General features: G+C 43.7%; 2 protein-coding genes across 3 annotated transcripts; one reads left to right on the top strand and one right to left on the bottom strand.

Moving 5' to 3' along the window:
• Positions 1-236: 236 nt before the first annotated feature.
• On the top strand, positions 237-2763 carry Zbtb3 (zinc finger and BTB domain containing 3). The gene is made up of 2 exons (XM_055613934.1): positions 237-257; positions 703-2763. The coding sequence occupies exon 2, from the start codon at positions 754-756 to the stop codon at positions 2284-2286; it is 1533 nt and encodes a 510-aa protein (XP_055469909.1). The 5' UTR covers positions 237-257; positions 703-753; the 3' UTR covers positions 2287-2763.
• A 3548-nt stretch (positions 2764-6311) lies between these two features.
• Positions 6312-19552, bottom strand: Ttc9c (tetratricopeptide repeat domain 9C). Of its 2 annotated transcripts, XM_055613766.1 has the most exons (4): positions 19200-19552; positions 18606-18845; positions 13636-13818; positions 6312-9456 (listed from the first exon to the last, which is right to left on the bottom strand). In XM_055613766.1, the coding sequence occupies exons 2-4, from the start codon at positions 18841-18843 to the stop codon at positions 9362-9364; spliced, it is 516 nt and encodes a 171-aa protein (XP_055469741.1). In that variant the 5' UTR covers positions 18844-18845; positions 19200-19552; the 3' UTR covers positions 6312-9361. The 2 variants fall into 2 exon arrangements, with proteins under 2 accessions (XP_055469741.1, XP_055469740.1); XM_055613765.1 differs by having other exon boundaries at positions 18606-19552.
• Between the last annotated feature and the right edge of the window lie 213 nt (positions 19553-19765).

Here is a 19765-nt window from a genome sequence, read left to right as displayed (position 1 = left end):
AAGAAGTTCGGCCAATCCTGAGGGCTCTGGGGCAAAGAAGGCGGGATAAGAAAAAAAAGTTTAAGACAGGAGCAACAACCAATTGTGAGCCTCGACGCCTGAGCGATGGCAGGGATTGCCCATTTGGAGCAGCCGGTTGCCGAGGGGCGGGGTAGTGCACGGTGGACCAATCCACGACGAGAAAGAGCAAGCTTGAACCAATTAGGACAGCGAAGGTGGGAAGGGGCGGAGCTCTTCTGGTGGCTGCTAGGTTGTGGGTGAGGGCTCAGCTTTCTCTGCTAGTTCCTACGTTGGGAGTCCCTAGCTCTGGAATGCGAGAGGGAGAGGCGCGGAAAGTTCCGAGACCAGGGCGTGAAGGCATCGTTCGGGAAAGCTTGGGCGCGAAAGACAGTCCTAGTTGGAGGAGTCACTGGAAGGCACCGGCTGGGAATCGAGGAAGCAGAGCTGGTTAGGGGCGGGACTTCCGGGGGCAGGGCTTTTTCGAATAGGGGCGGGGACGACTCCTAAGGTTAGGTGTAGGGGCGGAGCCAACAGGTCTTTGGGTGTGACAGGGGAAAATGGGTTGTTAACTGAAAACATGGTTTGGTGGGGGTGGGGGAGTCGTGCATTGCCAGAGGCCTTGGGTGGCAAGCCCTAGTTAAGGGCTGATGCGGCGCTTGCTGTGGAAGTTACCTGCCCTAATTCACTGTCCTTTCTTCCTAGGGAACCACTGGTGGGGAACTTCCTTGGGCACCCTTCTTTCCTTAGGGTGCTATGGAGTTCCCAGAACACAGTCAGCAGCTGCTTCAGAGCCTGCGAGAGCAACGGTCCCAGGGTTTCCTTTGTGACTGCACTGTGATGGTTGGTAGCACCCAGTTCTTGGCCCATCGGGCTGTCCTGGCCTCCTGCAGCCCGTTCTTTCAGCTTTTCTACAAGGAGCGGGAATTGGACAAGAGGGATCTGGTGTGTATTCACAATGAGATTGTCACTGCCCCAGCCTTTGGTTTGCTTCTGGACTTTATGTATGCTGGTCAGCTGGCCCTTAGAGGGGACACCCCTTTAGAAGATGTTCTGGCAGCTGCCAGCTACTTGCACATGAATGATATCGTTAAGGTGTGTAAGCAACGGTTGCAAGCCCGGGCTCTGGCAGAGGCAGACAGTACCAAGAAGGAAGAGGAAAGCAATCCTGCTAGTTTGGAGTTTTTGTCAGGCAGTTCTCGAGGACCCCAGCCTTTACTGGCATCTGTGGAGCCTTCAGCCCGCTGGAGCAAAGAGGAATGGAAGGGTCCAGCCACTCCCTTACCTATTGCTCATCCTGCAGATGAGCCACCAGTGTCTGGTGGGGCTGACACTACACAACCGAGCATGGAAGTTGACTCATCTCATCTTCGGGCACCCCTTCCATCAGTGGCTGATGTGTCTGTCTCTCTTGCCAGCCCCAGTAGTTCTACAGAGACTATTCCTGTAAACTACTTCTCTTCTGGCCTTCCAGCAGTTTCCGTGGAGCCCTTGGCTCCTCTTGATGTGGTTCCTGAGAGTCTGAGGGTGGTGGAACCTAGGGATACTGTAGGACCATTGCAGGGTTTCTATCCCCCAGCCCCAGTTCCACCCCCTGCTCCGGCCCCAGCTGAAGCTGAACTTGTCCAGGTGAAAGTAGAAGCTATTGTGATCTCCGATGAGGAGACTGACTTATCAGAGGAACAGCCTCAGGGAGCTGAAGGGCTGTTCCCATCTGGAGGAGCAATGTATGGGGGACAGCCTTCACAGCCAGAGGCTTTTGAGGAGCCAGGAGCAACAGGACTAGAGGAGGTAGGGCCAAGTGACCACTTCCTGCCTCCAGAATCTCATCTACCATACCATCTGCTGCCAGGTCCAGGGCAGTATCATCGAGGCCTGGTGACCTCACCCCTGCCTGCACCACCAGCCCTGCATGAAACACTTTACCCGCCATCTGAGTATGAAGCAGCCCCAGGGAGCTTTGGGGGTTTTACAGAGGATGTTCCCACCTGCAAGACATGTGGAAAGACCTTCTCATGTTCTTACACACTCCGGCGACATGCCACAGTACACACACGTGAGCGACCCTATGAGTGCCGCTATTGTTTACGAAGCTACACACAGTCAGGGGACCTCTACCGCCACATCCGCAAGGCTCACAATGAGGACCTGGCCAAACGCAGCAAACCAGATCCAGAGGCTAGCTCCATTTTAGGGGTGCAGCCCCTTTCTGGCTCCCAGACAATAGAGAGACAGAGCAGTGGTGGTGGTGGACCACCCAAAGAATTTGTACTTGGTCCCAAAAATTAACATCTGGGGAACACGAACGGATGCCAGGCCTGCTCTTACCATTGTTAGATGACCACAGAGAAGGTTGAAGGCATCTCATCACTCCTACTGGGTAGCAGAATGAAGGTTCTTCCCAAGCTGAAGGTGTCTACTCCTTTGTCCAGACAGATAAACAGGACATTATAGGGCAGAGCAGGTGAGCCAGGATTCTCTAAGGGCACTGGGAATTTTCCTGAGGTGTAACTTTTTCTCACTCCACATTCTGGAACATAAAACTGCCAGTGAAATTATCCCTTTGAACTGGTGTTGGCTGGTTTCTTCCACAAGTCTGCATGCCTTTATGTCTGTCCTCTAGTGCATTTATTTGACACCTGCATTGGGTAAGCATGTGAGTGATTGCTTATAATAGGCAAAAAGTGAGACAAGGAAAGGGCAGCATAGACTTAGCAAGAGTTCAAATAGCAATACTTACACACAGCTTACTGTAGTTGAACTTGTGTGTTCTGGATTGTATTGGGCACTTCATATACTCCGTTAAGTCTTAACAACTTCATGGGGATTGGCCCCACCCCCTTTCAGATATAAATAAACTTGAGACTCAGGACTTATTTATTCAGGGTTATAGAATAGCTGGTAAAGGAAAAAAGTAGGATTTGAACTTGACTTCTGACTCCAGATAACATGCATGATATTCTGGTTCATAACAATGTTCAAAGCAGGTAGTTAGCCAACAACTAGAAGTTTGGTTTTTTGTTTATTTTGGTTTTTCAAGACATGGCTGTCCTGGATCTCACTGTGTAGACCAGGCTGGTCTTGAACTCAGAGATGCATCTGCCTCCCAGTGCTAGGATTAAATGCATGCACCAACTGCCCCCTTTCCTTTGTTTTTTAAAATATTTATTTGCTCAGTGTGGTGACATAGTACTCAGAGCTGTTAAAAAGTAACTTTTTTAAAAATTATTGTATGTGTATTAGTGTGAAGGTATCAGATCTTCACACTGGTGTTATAGTTGTGAGCTGCCATGTGGGTGCTGGGAATTGAACCCTGGTCCTTTGGAAGAGCAGACAGTGCTCTTAACCACTGAGCCATTTCTCCAGCCCCAAGAAACCCTGTTACCAAAAAAAAAAAAAAAAAAAAAAAAAAAGATTTATTTACAGGGCAGTGGAGAAGGGAAGCATACCTTTAATGCCAGTACTGGAAGGCAGGCAGATCTTTGAGGACAGCCTGGTCTACCAGTTCCAGGATAGCCAGGACTACAGAGAAACAACAACAAAAAAAGACACCACCAAAAAAATGAAAATTTATTTTTTGGTTTTTTTTCTGTAGCCTTGGCTATCCTGGAACTCGGATCTGCAGACTACGCTGCCTGGAACTCACAGAGATCCACCTGCCTCTGCCTTCTCAGTGCTGGGGTTAAAGGTGTGCTCCACAACTGCCCAGCTTATATTCTTATTTTATGTGTATGGGGTTTTGATTGCATGTATGTCTGTGTATCACACACGTGCCTGTTCTCTGCTGAGGCCAGAAGAGGGCCTACGTTCCTCTGGACCTAGAGTTATGGATGGTTGTGAACTACCAAGTGGGTGCTGGGGATTGAACCTGGGTCCTCTTGAAGAGTAGCAATGATCATAGTAGATGAATCATCTTTCCAACTGTGGAAGTCGTTTTCTCTTTCTTTTAAAAGTGTGGCTTTGTTCCCTTACCTTATCACCTCTGCATTGCACCTAGAAAGGTATATAGTTGGTTGTGTTGACAAAAGACACTGTATTGATAACTTGCAAGTTTTGCCCATTTGTGAATTTGAATCGGGGCCTCTGAAGATGTGAAATTGATGAGAGAAAACAGTGTACCCTATGAGGAGGGACTTGTACAGGGGCTAAGAGCTTGCAGAGGCATCAAAATGACAGCTGGTTGAGAGCGAAGGCAGGAGGCCCCAAGAGGATCTTACAGTCTCTACGACCTTTACTTCCAATATATGGGGCTGGAGACTGAAAGCTTCCCGAGCCTGAGACCCGAGTTTTGATCCCTAGCACTCCAAAAGAAACAAGTGTGATAACAGCAGCTTAAAAAACTTAAAGGTTATACAGAGTGTTATTTATTGGCAATAGATAGCAAAAAACAAACAAAACCCAAAAATCCCCAATTTGAAGTTGAGATGGGATGGAGAGGGAGCTCCATGTCAAAGAGGCAACTTTCTAGGCTGTGAAAGGTAGATCTGTAGCATAGACCAGCCAGGTGTCCTACAAACATCCTCTCTTGGCACCCAAGGACCTAAATGCAACTCAAGCAGAAAGGGAAATGGAAAAGGGTCAAAATAAAACCAAACTTCTTTGATTTCTTTCCTCTCCTCTGAGTCTTTGTGTCATACTTAGGACTATGAGCTCCTCCTACTAAGCTACTACTATTGAGATAGGAAGCAGAGCTGAACACTGAGGATCTGGCCAAAGTTCCCTTATGGGAAGCAAGAGTAGACTTTTTTTTTTCTACTGAGAAAATTCTAAAGCTGAGTACAGTATAATGGCAGCTGCCCCTATAGTCCTAGCTACTTGGCAGTTGGAGGCAGCAAAAAAGACCACATCTTCCCTACAATGAAGAATAAATCGTATACCTGTCACACTCCTTTTCGTTCCTTTTTTTCTTCCTGCCTTGTTTTTGGAGACAGGGTCTCTCTCTCTCTCTCCTCCCACTCTCGATAGGGTTTCTCTATAGGCATATACTACTATGCCTACCTCCTTGGTCTTTTGAGACAGAGTCCTGTAATGTAGACTAGGCTAGATCTTCTGCCTTAGCCTTGTCAGTACTGTAATTACAGGATCTACAACCAGGCCCAGCTCACATTCCTTACATTAACTATCTGTCTTCCAATTTTATTTATGCAAATGTATTATTACTGCCTTAATTCCTCCAAGACAGGCCAAAATATAAGTAAAAATAGTAAAAGCTATTCTAGGTAAGTGAAGCACCTTTTCCAGTCTTTTCCTACAATAAATATCAAAATGCCTGTAAGAATCAGTTGCCTTCAAAAGAGTGGATTTTATAGTGTTTGATTTCTCACTTAAAAAGTGTTTGGGGTATGTCTGAAAAGAATATGTTGTCTTAAAACATCAGTTCCCCAAGCCACGCTCAGTGGCACACACCTGTAACCCTAGCACTTGAGGAGGCAGAAGCAATTGGATGTCTGAGTTCAAGGCCAGCCTTGTCTACAGAGTGAGTTCCAGGAGAACAAAGGCTACACAGAGAAAGCCTGTCCCCCCAAAAACCTCAAAGAACAATGTTCTTTTGGAATGGATGTAGTTTCTCTAGACAGTCTAAGTTAACAGTACTGCACTACTCAGGCCACAACCTTTGGCCAATACTTTACTCAAGTGTCAGAGGACCAGAGTGTAACTCCGGGAGAGTACTTGCCAAGCATTCATGAAGCCCTGGATCCCAGTCCTATCACGGAAGTTGAAAAAGAACCCATGAATAGGTAAATATACAATTTTTAAAGGCAGGTAACTGGCACTTGCCAGTAGTTTTAGTTACTTGGAAGGCTCAGGCAGAAGGCTCCTTTGAGCTCAACAAATTGGTCTAACCTGGGCAACATAGGAAGAACCAGTGTGTAAAGGTTAACTGGTAGGCTGGCTCATGCCTCTAATCCTAGCACCTAGGAGGCTGACACGGAAGGATTGCCATGAGGTCAAGGGAAGTCAAGGATACAGAAATATTAAAAGCTGAAAAATATATTGAAATAATTTTGGGGCAGTGCTAGGCAAGTGCTCTCTACCACAAGGCTAACACCTTATCAGTTTTATTTTTCCTAACCTTCACATACTGACTAAACACACAGGTAACATGTAACTAGACCTTGAGGCAAAACTATGAAGGTAGTTGGTCTCAATTTGGGAAATTCGGTCTCAAACTGCCCTTTATGTGTGATCCCTTCACATACACCACAAAGATTTTCTTTTCCTTCATTCAAAATTGTCAAATCTTGTTGGGAATGCTTACAGCCTGGCAAAGCAAGGCACCTCTTTGAACTTCTGAACACATTATTTAGGGATCCTCTGTGGCTGACCCACAATGTAGGCTTGTCAGACCTTTAAGACCTGTGTCAGGTCCCTTGTGTACTTTTCTGTTCCTTAAAGTCTGTTGGGCATTGGGCTTCAGAATAAGAGCTGCTGTGTAAGTCTCACCACTGCGCTGCCTCTTAGGAAGGCTAAGAAATTAATCCGCAAGATAAGTTTTTAAGATGTTTGTGAATATCAGTTTTATTTTTTCTCATTGATGTAGTGGACAGCTTCCTTTAACATAAAATTTTTACACAACAACCAGGGAGCAAAACTAGTGCCAAAGAAGTAAGGCATGCAAGATGACAAAGATTTTAATTTCTAAAAGCATGTTAAGACAGACCATTCAAAGGCAAGGTCATGGCAACAGGAACCTCAGCAACCAGGTTTTGCAGTGGGACACAGAGATTAGGACCTAAATGACTCCAACAAGACAAGTGGGTATATACAGTCGAGAGGTAATGTTGATATTTGTACATGGAAAATTACTAAGAGGAAACTTCAAAGGGGCTTCTAACCCAAAGTGACAGGATTCACTATGACAAGATTTTGTCAAACCCAGTATAGGAATTTTATCCATTTACTTTGTCAGTTTTTGTTTTTTTTCAAAACAGGGTTTCTCTGTGTAGCCCTGGCTGTCTTGGGAGCTCTATCTATATAGACCAGGCTGACCTCAAACTCAAAGATCTATTTGCCTCTGGCTCCCGAGTGCAGGAATTAAAGATGTGTGCCACAACTGCCCGGCCTATTTTGAGTTATTTTTGTTTTGAATTCAGCAATATAGCCCAGACTAGCCTTACGGCAATTCTCTTGAGTACTGAGATCACAGACATATGCTAATCTTAGCAGTTTAAGAAGTTTGGAGAAAGAAAACATTCTACTTTACTTAGTTCTGTCCTTGTATTTGGTAGAAACCCTTTTGTTGTACCTTGATGGACGCATTATTTAGATTATAGGGAGGAACAAAGAAGAGTAATGTGTTGGGAGAGTTTGGGGTGTTATTAATAAACCAGGCTGATCCCACCTCAAGAAACATATTTATGATTATATGCTAGCTAGTGACACATGCTTATTATCTCTACTTGTAAAGGTGGAGGCCTGCTACATGGTCTTAGCTACTAATTGGCACCCATGACACAATCCACAGAAAAAACACCATGACAAAACAGCCAATGGTTGATGAACCCCACAGAGGCAGGACTGCACTAGATCTGTACCCTGTACCCACAAGTGACACAGGTTCTAAAGGGCCTTATCAGGTGCTTCCATGAAACTAAGCAATAAATGCCTTTCCTTGTAGTTTTCCTTACTCTGTGAGGTCCTGAGCTCTTAAAAAATAGACAGGTGAAGAGGAAACTTGGGTTCTGTTTTGCTTTATTATGATACTCTTTCAAGAAGACAAAGTAATGTCTTTCAGAAAAGTGAAATTTAGCCATTTAAAATTAAAACACAGGGCCTGGCACGGTATCACACGCCTGTAATCCCAGCACTCAGGGAGGCAGAGGCAGCCAGATCTCTGAGTTCGAGGCCAGCCTGGTCTACAAAGGGAATCCAGGATAGCCAAGGCTACACAGAGGAACCGTGTCTCAAAAAACAAAAACCAAAAAACATGGACAGCCAAGGCTACACAGAGAAACCCTGTCTGAAACACAAAAACAAATAACACTTTGGTGCTAGCTGTGTAGCTCAAAGACAGGGTGCTTGCCTAACATGTGCAAGGTAGGATCAAACTCCAGCACCATACACATACCCAGAAAAAGCTCACTAGAACTTGTGTTCCTTTTTTGGCAGGAGGACAGAGTTGTCAAATACTTTTAACTACTTAAGTACTTGACTCCAGAGGCATTTAAAAAACAAACAAAAATCAGGATTTCATGTATCCCAGGTATTCACTCCAGAAGTTTTAAAGCAGAATAAATTAATGACAAATAAGTTTTGTTAATGATCGGAGTACAAGCAATTGCAAGAACTAGAAATTCCCAGGAGAGGAAAAAACAAAACCCCAGAAAAGTTTTGTTTTTTTTTTTTTTTGCAGTGCTGGAAATTAAACCCAGGGCTCTGTCACTGAGCTGTATCCCCAGCCCTTCAATTTTGAGACAAGGTCTCACTACATACATCTAGCTGGACTTGAATTTGATTGTCCTGGTTTAGATTTCTAAGTGCTGGAACAGCAAGCACGTACCCTCATGTCTGCCTAGAAAGAAGAAACTTTTATGGGGGAAAAGAAACTGAATGTGTCTAAGAAATTAAAGGAGTATAAGAGATTAAATAACAAAAGTTTGATTTCTTTATTGTTTAATTGGTTATATTTGTAGCACTGGGGAATCAAACACAGGGCCTTGTACATGTTAGGCAAACAGTCTACCACTGAGATACAGCCTTAGCCCAAAAATGACTAATTTCAAATCTTTAAATATACTTAGACTCAATTTATAAATTATCAAGTTTCATAAAAAATATATATTTTCCCACTGGGAAAAACAAAGGTATCTGAGGAAAGAGCAAAAGATTCCTTTATGTCTATCCTTACTATTTCATCCTTCATTGGGCCTCTCCTCTTTATCTGAAAACATCTAACATCTCATTAAATCTATGCCACAAATATAGCTGATTCCATCAGGTATGGCAGTGCCCGCCTTAAATTCCAGCAATCTGGAGGCAGAGGCAGGTGGATCTCTGTGAGTTCAAGGCCAACCTGGGCTACAGAGTGAATCCAGGACAGCCAAGATTCTTATGCAGGAAACCCTGTCTTGACAAAACAGACAGACAAACAAAAACCCAAGATATAGTTGATTCCACTCAGTCAATGAATGCTTTCTAGTCTATTTCTCAAGGCAAATAATGATTGCAAGCCATACGAATACACTAGGGGACAGACAATGCAGATGGGCTAAGTAGCAAAGAGCTTGTGCAGAACAGGAAACAAAATGGAAATCCACCTGGGTCAGAGGTAAAGGGTGAATTTCTCTTGCTGAGGCTCAAGTTTCCCTTGATGGGCCTTTAGTGGTCCACTTGAGTTCAACTGAAGAATCAGCTTTTTTCTTCACTAACCAAACATGCCCAGGTACAGCTGCTTCTCTTTCCTGTGGTAGTTGCTGAGTTCTGACTGGGTCAACTGGAGGTACCGTCGGACATTGGCATCTTCAAAGACAATGGAGAAGACATTTACAGGTAGACAGTAATGACACCAATGAACCAAAGTGCACTGTTAACAGTCCCAGTTATTTCAGTTTTCCAAAATCTGAATGCATTACAATCATTCTATGCAATAGTAAAGTCTTGTCACTGTGATTTTTTTTTTTTTTTTTTTTTTGAGAGACTCTTGTAGCCCTGGCTGGCTTTGAATTTGATCTGTATCTGAAAACTGCCTTGAATACCTGATTGTTTTGCTTCTACCTTCCAAGGGCTGAGATTATAGGCATAAACCACCAGGTACAGTTAAAAACTATGACTTAAATAAATAAACAAAATCGATAGGTTAGGATTTATTTGTTTGTTTGTTTGTACCTGGCCTCAAATTCATGGCCCTCCTACTGTGCTGGGATTATAGACATCTACCACTAGGCTTGGTTTTATTCAGTGATGGGGATCCAGGCAAGCATTTTACCAAATGAGCTATATAGAAGCTTTTTTTTTTTTTTAAAATGATATAGTCAGCAAGCCAGGTTGTAGTGGTCCACACCTTTAATCATGGTGGAAGGCAGAGGCAGGCAGATCTCTGAGTTAGAGGCCAGCCTGATCTAGAGCGAGTTCCAGGACAGCCAGATTTACACAAAGAAACCCTTTCTCCACAAAGAGGTAGTTGTGTTGCTCAGGTTGGTCTTGAACTTACAGGCTCACATGAACCTTCCTGCCTCAGCCTCTCAGAATAGCTGGGAGTATAGATGTGTGCCCCTGTGCCCAATTAGCAGCATTTCATCTGTGTGCCTGAAGTCAGAAAAAAAAAAAAATGTCTCACATACCTTCATTAGTTTGTAGTAGTGGCTTTAAAACTCATTTAAATAAATGAAAGGTTTTATTGTACTGTTATGTTTGGGACTCCTCTGCTTCTAGCTTCCAGTAGTTGCTTTGAGAATGAAAGAAAAGGAGCTGGGCAGGGTATCGCACACCTGTAATCCTGGCACTTGGGGAGGCAGAGGCAGGTGGATCTCTCTGAGTTTGAGGCAGGCCTGGTCTACATAGTGAGTTTCAGGACAGCCAGGATCATATAGAGAGATATCTAAAGAAAGAGAACCAGGGCAGGTTGCTGAGAGTTTGAGACCAACCTGGTCTACAAAGTGAGTCCTGGACAGCCAGGCTACACAGAGAAATCCTGTCTTAAAAAGCCAAAAAAAGAAAAGAGAGACAAAATATTCAGTGTTAAACCAACCAATGCAGAAATGAGCCTGCCACCTGCTTCACAGCTTCCTTTTTGTTCTGAAACCTCAGTGCCAACTCTGAAATTCCCCAGTCAGTGGCTTCTTTTCTAGGTCACACCCAAGCTAGATGTGCTAAAAGATAAAGTACTATCTAAAGCAAAGCCCAGCTCCTGTCTGGAGAGCAGGCTTAATGATGATGATCAAATTCATTCACTGGGATCCACTAACATTCTTTAAAAGGTAGAGGCTTTAAAACAAACCTCCTAAGCTGGTATGGTAGCACATACATCTGTAACATCATCACTTGGGAAGTAGAGAGGAAGGGGATCAGAAATTCAAGCCAGCCTAACCTTCATGAGACCCTGTTTCAAATAAATGAGAAAAAAGAAAACAAGTTCCTAAAATCCTCATTATGATCTCAGTACTCAGAAGGCCAAGGCAGGTAGATCACAATTTCAATGTCAGTTTGGGCAATAGGTAGGGCTTCAGGCTAGCCTGGACTATATTGTGAAAGTTTGTGCCTCAAAACTCCAAAATAAATTAAGTTAATTTAACTTAATAAGGACATGGGTGTAGCACCAGGTAGGTGTAATGTCCTGAGTGTAGTTTCCAGCAACAAAACAGAAAAGGGGGTAGAATGGTAGTGGGTATTTTACATACACAGAACAAACAGACTGGAAGTCACAGGGGTAGAGTATTTGCAGGGCAGGCACAAGGCCCTGAGTCTGATCTACAGAACAGCAAAATAACCAGAGATAGGCTTGTATATATAAACCGCTGACCTGCAGGGCTAATACATGGAATACTAACACATATGCCTGTTTAAGCAAAATATTCCTAAGGATATAGACAGAAGTAACAGTTACTTTCCTGTGAAAGCAAGAACACAGAAGTATTCTGGGTAAGGTGGTAAAACCTAGTGCTCCTCAGGGAGGCTGGCACTGGGCTGCAAGTCAGCCTGGGCAAAAAGGGAGAACCCTGTTTCAAAAGAACAAAACCTCAGACTAGCGAAATGTCTCAGTGGGTAAAGGCATTCGCTGTCCAGCCAGGCTGACAAGCAGAGGGAGTCCAGAACCCACATGGTGGAAGGAAGGAAGCAGCGCCTACAGGCTGTCCTCTGTCCTCCACATGTGCTGTGGCCTGTGAACTCCCCAAAGCCCCCCCACAAAATAAACAAAAATCAATCAAACAAACAAAAACCATAAAAACCTCACAAACCCTACAGAAGTGGAAAACTTGTTCATGTGCACACTTTTAATATTCTTAAATCCTTCCTCCCCAGGCTTGACTTTTCTTTTTCTCCAGCCCCATCCAGTACAGTTTATGTTCTCCAACTACTCTTGGGAATAGGGCCTGTTCTGGAGTGTGGCTGACCTACAAAGGGATCACATCATTAAAGAAAACTAGCTCTGCCTCTCTTAACAGCTATCAAGTGCCAATAATCCTCATCTGGGAATTTCATGACCATTTTCCCTGCTCTGTCCTGGGATTTTTATCTGGCTTGTAGTACCTGTTTTAAAAACAGTTAAAAACTGGGGCTAGAGAGATGGCTCAGCTACTAAGAACACTTGCTGCTTTTACAGAGGACCCAGGTTCAGTTCTGGCACTCACATGGTGTCTCACTACAGGCTCTATGTAACTCTAGTTCCAGAAAAGAGTTAGTCCTAGACTTTTGTCCCAAAGACACCAGGTACACATGTGGTGCACAACTATACTGATGAAACACAGTCCAAGAATGGAGTTGTGGGAAGGGATTAATTCTAAGCGCTTGTGAGAAAACTCCAGGAAATCAAGAGTCTTGTGACCTGAGTTTCTTCAAAAGGAAAGAATGGTTCTTGGAATGTGATTTCGTGCCCCTCCTAGGTATAGTGGCTAAGGACTGAGTTTATTTCAGACTACTCATCTTTTGCCATGTGTGGCTTGTCCTTGGGATTCCTGGTCCTTACTCCTGATTCTTCTTAATCCTCAGAGTATAAATTGTCTGATGCTCTGAGTAAAGTTGGCTATTGTATGAGACTTTAGTCCACCTCATTTTTAGGCTCAGCTCTCCCAGGGTCATGACACCAATAAAGCGGTAAACAATATACATGTACTAAAACACTGGTATACTTAAAAAAATAAATAGGTCTTTAAACTGACAAAGTTAAACTAAAATTGCTTTCCAGAGGTACCATTTCAATTGGACAGGTTTTGGGTTTAGTGTTTTTGGTTTGGTTAGGTTTTATTTATTTTTTAATATTTTATTTATTATGTATACAATATTCTATCTGCATGTACACCTGCACACCAGAAGAAGACACCAGATCTTTTTATAGATGGTTGTAAGCCACCATGTGGGTGCTGGGGATTGAACTCAGGAGCTCTGGAAGAACAGCCAGTGCTCTTAACCTCTGAGCCATCTCTCCAGCCCTGGGTTTTATTTTTTATGAAGCAGCCCTGGCTATCCTAAAACTCACTCTATAGACCAGGCTGGCCTCAAATTCAAGAGATCCACCCATCCCTCCCTCCTAAGTGCTGAGATTAAAGACCAACAACCAGCATGAGACAGGATCTCATATAGCCCAGGCCATCTTCAGACTCACTATGTAACTACAGAATCCTGGTCCTGTTGCCTCTGTCTCCTAAGTGCTGAGGTTATAGGCCTGTGCACCACTACATACACTTTGTGCAATGCTGGGGATTGAAACCAGAGGTCTGTGCATGCCTACCAACTAAGCTATGTATAGCCCTACCCCTTCTTCTTTTCTTTTCTTTTTTAAGAATTATTTTTCTGTTGATCTGTAACAGCTGTTCATATAAACAGGTATAGTGCATATAATTCAGTACGTGATGTATACAGTGTTTAATGTCAGACTACAGCAATTAGCACTGTCATCTCCTTAAACACTGATCACTATCTTGTGCTGATAACAAAACAATTATATATATGCTTGTTACTTTAATGTCCCTTTCACTCACTTACCTTTAGGTTGCCTATTGACAGCAGCCAGCAGGTAGTGCCGAGCCTGGTCATAGTCTTGCAGATGGAAGAAGGCTACTCCAGCCCGATACAAGGCCTTGGCATTATCAGGCTGACGTTCTAGGACTTTCTGACTGTATTCCTTCACTCGTTCATAGTTCACTGGCTCCATCTGGAGGAGACAGGCTAAATGGGCCATGTTAAAGGGAGAGAGAAGGAGGGCTTATTACAGGAGATCCCACCAGCCAGCATATCACAGTTCTTTTTTAAATTTATTTATTTTTATTAATTACAGTTTATTCACTTTGTATCCCCCCATAAGGCCCTCCCTCCTCCCCTTTCGGTCCCACCCTCCCTCCCCCTTCTCTATCACAGTTCTTATATTGTACAGTTGTTAATGCTTGTTTGCCATTTTGTAAGGAAAGAACAAGATACATTGAATATATCCTATCTTTTCACCCACAGTGAAAATCAGTGTTAGCCTCCATTTAATGGATGAAAAAAATCCAGGCTCAGGGATAAGCAATTAGCACAAGATCTCAGAGCTTCTAAATGGAATGAACATGAAATCTGAACCAAGTGCTGTCAATTTTCTCTTTGTCTACTGTAGCTGGACTTTGTTACTCTGTGGGTTCTTCTTTTTCCCACCCTTTATTCCACCCAGTTTCACCACCTATCACTAGATAGGAGAAAAAGACAGAGAGAAGGGGGAGAGGGATCTCTGAATCTAATTTCTTTCTTCTCCTTTCTTTGCTTGTAGCTGCTCCTTGCTACTTTGTGGGTTCTTTTTTCCCACCCTTTATCTCCCGGCCCCCATTTCATCCCTATCACTAGTTAAGAGAGAAATAAGGATAGAGCGAAGAGAGAGATTCTTGGATCTAATTTCTTTCTTCTTTAAGCACAATTACCAACAAACTACAACCAAGCTGCGCACGGTGGCACACACCTGTAATCCCAGCACTCAGGGAGGCAGAGGCAGGCGGACCTCTGTGAGTTCGAGGCCAGCCTGGTCTACAAAGCATGTCAAGGACAGCTGAAAAACCCTGTTTCAAAAACCAAAAAACAACTTACAACCAACTTCCTGAACAAACACCAACCCCACCTCCCGGGGGCCCTAGTACTTATATGCCCTCTGAAAAGTTCTCAGGATTCCAAATGTTACACAACTGAAAAAAACTATCTGCAGCTGGCAAAATCATTCGTCTGCTAGAGTACCAGGCAAATCATAGTTAGCTGCTGTGGACAGTTCAAAGCATCTCCATATCCCCACACCTGGGATTAAAACAAAAACATATGCTTATAATAGTTCTGTGTTTTTTAAAGAAACCAAAGTTCCAGAATTGTTACCACAGTTTACTGAGATAGGGGTCTTAAATAGCTGCAGCTGGCTCTGAACTCGCTACACACTGGAAGACAATCTTCATTTCTCCACAGGCCCAACTGTAGAATTATAGGCAAGCATCAACACATGCCCATAATAAATGCTAGGATTTTGTGTCATGGTTGAATAACAACAGCCTCCATAGGCTCAAGTATTTAAATGTTTAGGGAGTGTCACTATTTGAAAAGATTAGGTGTGGCCTTGTTGGAGGAAATGTGTCACTGGGGTGGGTACAGAGGTTTCAAAAACCCAGACCCAGTGGGTGCTCTCTCTCTCTTCCTGCTATAGGTCCAGATGTAGAACTCTCAGCTCCTTCTCCAGTAACATGTCTACCTACATGCTGCCATGCTCCCCACCGTGATTATAACGGATTCAAACCCTTGAAATTCTAAGCAAACCCCAATTATAACGCTTTCCTTTATGAGAGTTGCTGTAGTAGTGGTGTCTCTCCCCAGCAACAGAACACTAAGATTCTCCCTCTGTAGCTCAGGCAGTCCTGAAATTCAGTCTGTAACCCAGGACAGCCTTAAACACTTGTTAATCCTCTTGCCTCAGCCTGGAATTACAGTTCTGTGCTACCATGCCAACCTCATTTCCAACGACATATTAATTCACTATTCTTTTGGCTGACTAATAGAACCCCAGAATAAATCTTGGTTAGGAAGCAATGTTCAAAAGTGTTCTGCCTTAAAGAAGGGTTGTTGCTCAGCAGACTGCCTGACTGCCTGGCATACTGAGGCTCTGAGTTCATTCCCCACCAACACCAAAAATAAAGGTAAAGAGGGTGGAGTGATGATTCAATGGTGAAGAGCACATACTGCTCTTGCAGAGGACCCAAGCTTGGTTTCAAGCACCCACATTGGAAGGCTCACAACCACCTGTAACTCCAAGCTCCAGGATACTGGATGCCTTCTTCTGGACACCATAGGCATCTATCTGCCTTGACAAGTGCACATACCCATAAAAGACAAATAACAGTAATTATTTTTAAAATAAAAAGGGAAAGATATTTCACAGCTATGGGAATTAAACATATTAAAATTAAATCATGCTCAGATGGTGGAGATTCAGGTATAATGAAGCCATTAACAAGCCTGGATTATGCTTGCATCCTGCTACATCCCCGCCAAGAAGGCTTTACATGAGGTATTCTCCACAGGTCAATTAATCCAGCACGTCAGCTTCAATACAACAACTGATAACTACTTACCAAGTACTATGGTCAGACACTAAACTAAAAGCAAGGAGAACAAGGCAGGCATCTTGATGATTATTTGTAAATATTCATTATTATGAGTGTTTTGCCTGTTTATGTATGTGAACCATGTGTGTGCCTGGTATGTGCCCAAGGGGGTAAGAAGGGGGGTGTCATATCCCTTGGGGACTGGAGTTACAGATGGTTGTAAAATACCATGTAAGTGCTGGGAATTGAACTCTGATCCTCTGCTAGCGCAGCCAGTGTTCCCAACTATTGGGCCATCTCTCTAGCCTTGTTTATTTTGAATAATAAATTTTTTTCCTCCATAGGCTTAATGTGAGATGTACTGAAACAGATTTCAGGAGAAGTATTTTTTAGTAATGCTAGCCATTAGCAGGTGGAGAGTTTGGTAGGAGAGCCAGTAATAACCCAAGAAACATAGGAAATTTCTTTTTTAAAGACTTTAGAAGATAGAGGTCTTTGAGCTTAGACAGAAGAGATCTGAGTTTAACAGCTTAGTAATGACACCAGATAAGATATAATACACTGAATCCTATTGTCCCACTGTACCCTTTGGGCCCCAGCTATGAGGCAGGATTTTACCAGCTTAGGGAAAGTATTTTAGGATATAAGGCTTGACTGATCTCTACTGAGCACCAACTGATATCAAGCAATGATTAAATAATGCCAGGGCACCCCTAAGTGGGAGGAATACATAAACAAATGAAACTTTAAAGATACCTTGAAAAAAATAAATCTGCTGGAGAATAAATAAAGTTAAACTGTTGCTTGGTTACTAAACGGTCCTCTAAGAAAGTTTATTCATTCATTCATTCATTCATTCATTTATTATGGTTTTTAGAGGCAGGGTTTCCCTGTGTAACCCTGGCCTGGAACTCTGTAGACCAGGCTGGCCTCAAACTCAGATATCTGTCTGCCCCTTCCTCTGTCTCCTGACTGCTGACCACTATGCCGGACTCTAAGAAAGTAAATTTTAAAAGCTGGGGTCTACCTAAGCCACAGAGTGCTTGCAGCGAGGACAGAACATTCTAACTCAAGAAACTAGAGCTTCAAAGACTTTAAAGGTGGAAATGTGCTGTGAGATTTGAGTATATGGAGGAGTGAGAACATGTTAGACGCTTCTGGCAAGGGCCAGAGTAGATTTTCTCTTATATGGGCCAAGAAGACACTGAGAGTTTTTTAGGCTGGAGTATTATTTGACTTCTTTATCTGTAAAAATGAAGATTATTATGAAGTAGCTATCCAAATTCTGGTAAAGATGAGAAATGCTGCAAATAGACCACCATATATGTCATGGGTATTCAATAAATGAACACTATTAAATCAGAAAAAAAAGAGAGAGAGAGAGAGAGAGAGAGATAAGGTCTTAGTATGTTTCCCCACAATGGCCTCAAATTTGTGATTCTCCTGTCTCAGCCTCCTGAGGAATGGCTGGGAGAACAGACATGGACCACTCTACCCAGTTTTTCAAAGGGTCTTTATGAGACATCTGTGAAAGTTTCCCAGAGCTTTCATAGGTACCCATCTCTAAAACTCATTTCTTTAATCTTTGGCCAGTTCCTTAGTACATTTTTTAAATTTTTTTAATAGGACATGGAATCTTGCAACAAGAACTTAAGCACTGGGAATTAATGACTGTTTGGGTATAATTTCAAATGCACTTGTTGCTAGATATTTGACAGTTTCCTTAGATTAATCTGGAAGAACTGTTGTGACAATTACATAGATCAATGTGCAGTGACCTTAACAGTACCTGCCCTTCCATGTTGTGTCACTTCTATGAAAACTATGCAACCATCCTTTCTTAAATGGAACAGCTCCAGACTATGACTATTTCGGTATCCAACTTATTCTTTCTTGTTTGAGACAGGGCCTTACCACACATCACAAGTCTGGACCTCAGACTTGAAGCCACTCCGAAGTGCTGGTATTTCAGGTGTTAGCAACATTCCTCCAGATAAACCCATGGGCAGTCCCACCCTAGATCCACTAAAACAAGGTTATTGGGGTTTAGCGCCCAGGAAGTTGTATTTTCACAAACTCTCCAGGTGAGGCTTGAGAAACCCTGCCTGCTTAAATCTATCCTACAGATTGGAAACGGGTTTCAATACATTGTTGAATAACCAGATGACAGCAAAGAACATCTTCTTCCAATGTTCACAGGGCTCGAAGGTCCTGGGTTTTTTTGTTTGTTTGTTTGTTTAGCGTTTCTTTATGTAGCCCTGGAACTTACTCAGTAGACCAGGATAGTTTCCAACTATGAGATCGGCCTGCCTCTGTCTCCCGAGTGCTGGGATTAAAGACCTACACCACCACTGACCGGCTCTATGGTCCTGTTTTGATGGTCTACCTAACCCCCAGTCCCGCTCTTACCAGCTAGGTTGTTGTAACAGTCTGTCTGGATCGTGTGCAGTATGTTTTCTTGCTCCGGCGTGAGAGCTGGGCCCTGAGGTCCCAGATTGGGTATAGGAGAAGGCAGGCTTGGGTCCAGACCCCTCAGCTGAAGAAGAGCTCGATGGTACCTACTGACAGCATCTCGGTACTTCCCTTCCCGGTAGCGCTGGTTCCCTTCCTCCTTGTAGAGCTGAGCCTCCTGCAGGCGCTTCTCCATGACTGTTGGAATTATTAAATGTAATAGAAACTGAGGTTGTAGTGTTGGGATCAAGTGGCAGTCGATTTTGCAAGCAGAAAATTACCCTCCTTCAAGAGGCTCCCCAGATTTGGAGCTTTGCTGTTTTTACTAGTCCCATCTATCCTACTGTGGTAGTTTTCAGTTTCCCGAAGTTCCGCAAACTAAAAAAAGGAATGCTGTGGGGATAGTGAAGCCATAGATCAAGTGATTTTCTGAAGAAGAGATCCCGGCGTGAGTACAGACTCTAGGAAGAATCAAAGGCCCGACTAAACGTCCGAAGTGTGTGACCGCCCGCAAAATTCGTTTCCTTCTTTCTCTGAGGCACACCCCCTGACCTGGAAGAAGACGGAGTAGGCGGGAACAGCTGAAACAAGTCGAAAAGGCTTCTCTCCTTTCCAACCTTTATTTGTCCTTATTCAAGAAACATCTGTTGATGGCTCAGCTGTTAACTAAGTAACCGAAGTGAATGAGGCCCAAGCCTCCAGTCCACAGGTGAAGTACGAGAGCCTGTGTAAGCACTGGCAAGCCCCCAAACTGCACCGCAGCAGAAGCCCAAGGCCGGAAGACTCCTCCTGGGATTCAGTGTACGTGCGGGAGCACAGACAGGAAAAGACCTGGATGGCCAGCAGTTTAGCATCTAACGGGGCGCGCGCATTGCGTCACACCACCCAATCAGAAAGGAGTCTAGAAAAGTAATCCCCGCAGAAATGGCCCCGCCTCTCCAGCGGACCAACCCGGAAAAAAAAAAAAACTCCCGGCCACTTCTCCAATAGGAAAAAAAGCCGCACGATATCGGATGACCAATGAGAGCAACAGTCTGCGATTCAAGAGGGCCAATGAGAAAGGCGAAGGGCGGGGCCAGAGCCTCTGTTGCTGGGTAGAAAGAGGTCCGGGCATGGGT

This window comes from Psammomys obesus, unplaced genomic scaffold, assembly GCF_907164565.1.
Source record: "Psammomys obesus unplaced genomic scaffold, mPsaObe1.curated_primary_1811, whole genome shotgun sequence".
NCBI lineage: Eukaryota > Metazoa > Chordata > Mammalia > Rodentia > Muridae > Psammomys > Psammomys obesus.
This window is presented reverse-complemented; position numbering and strand designations above follow the sequence as displayed.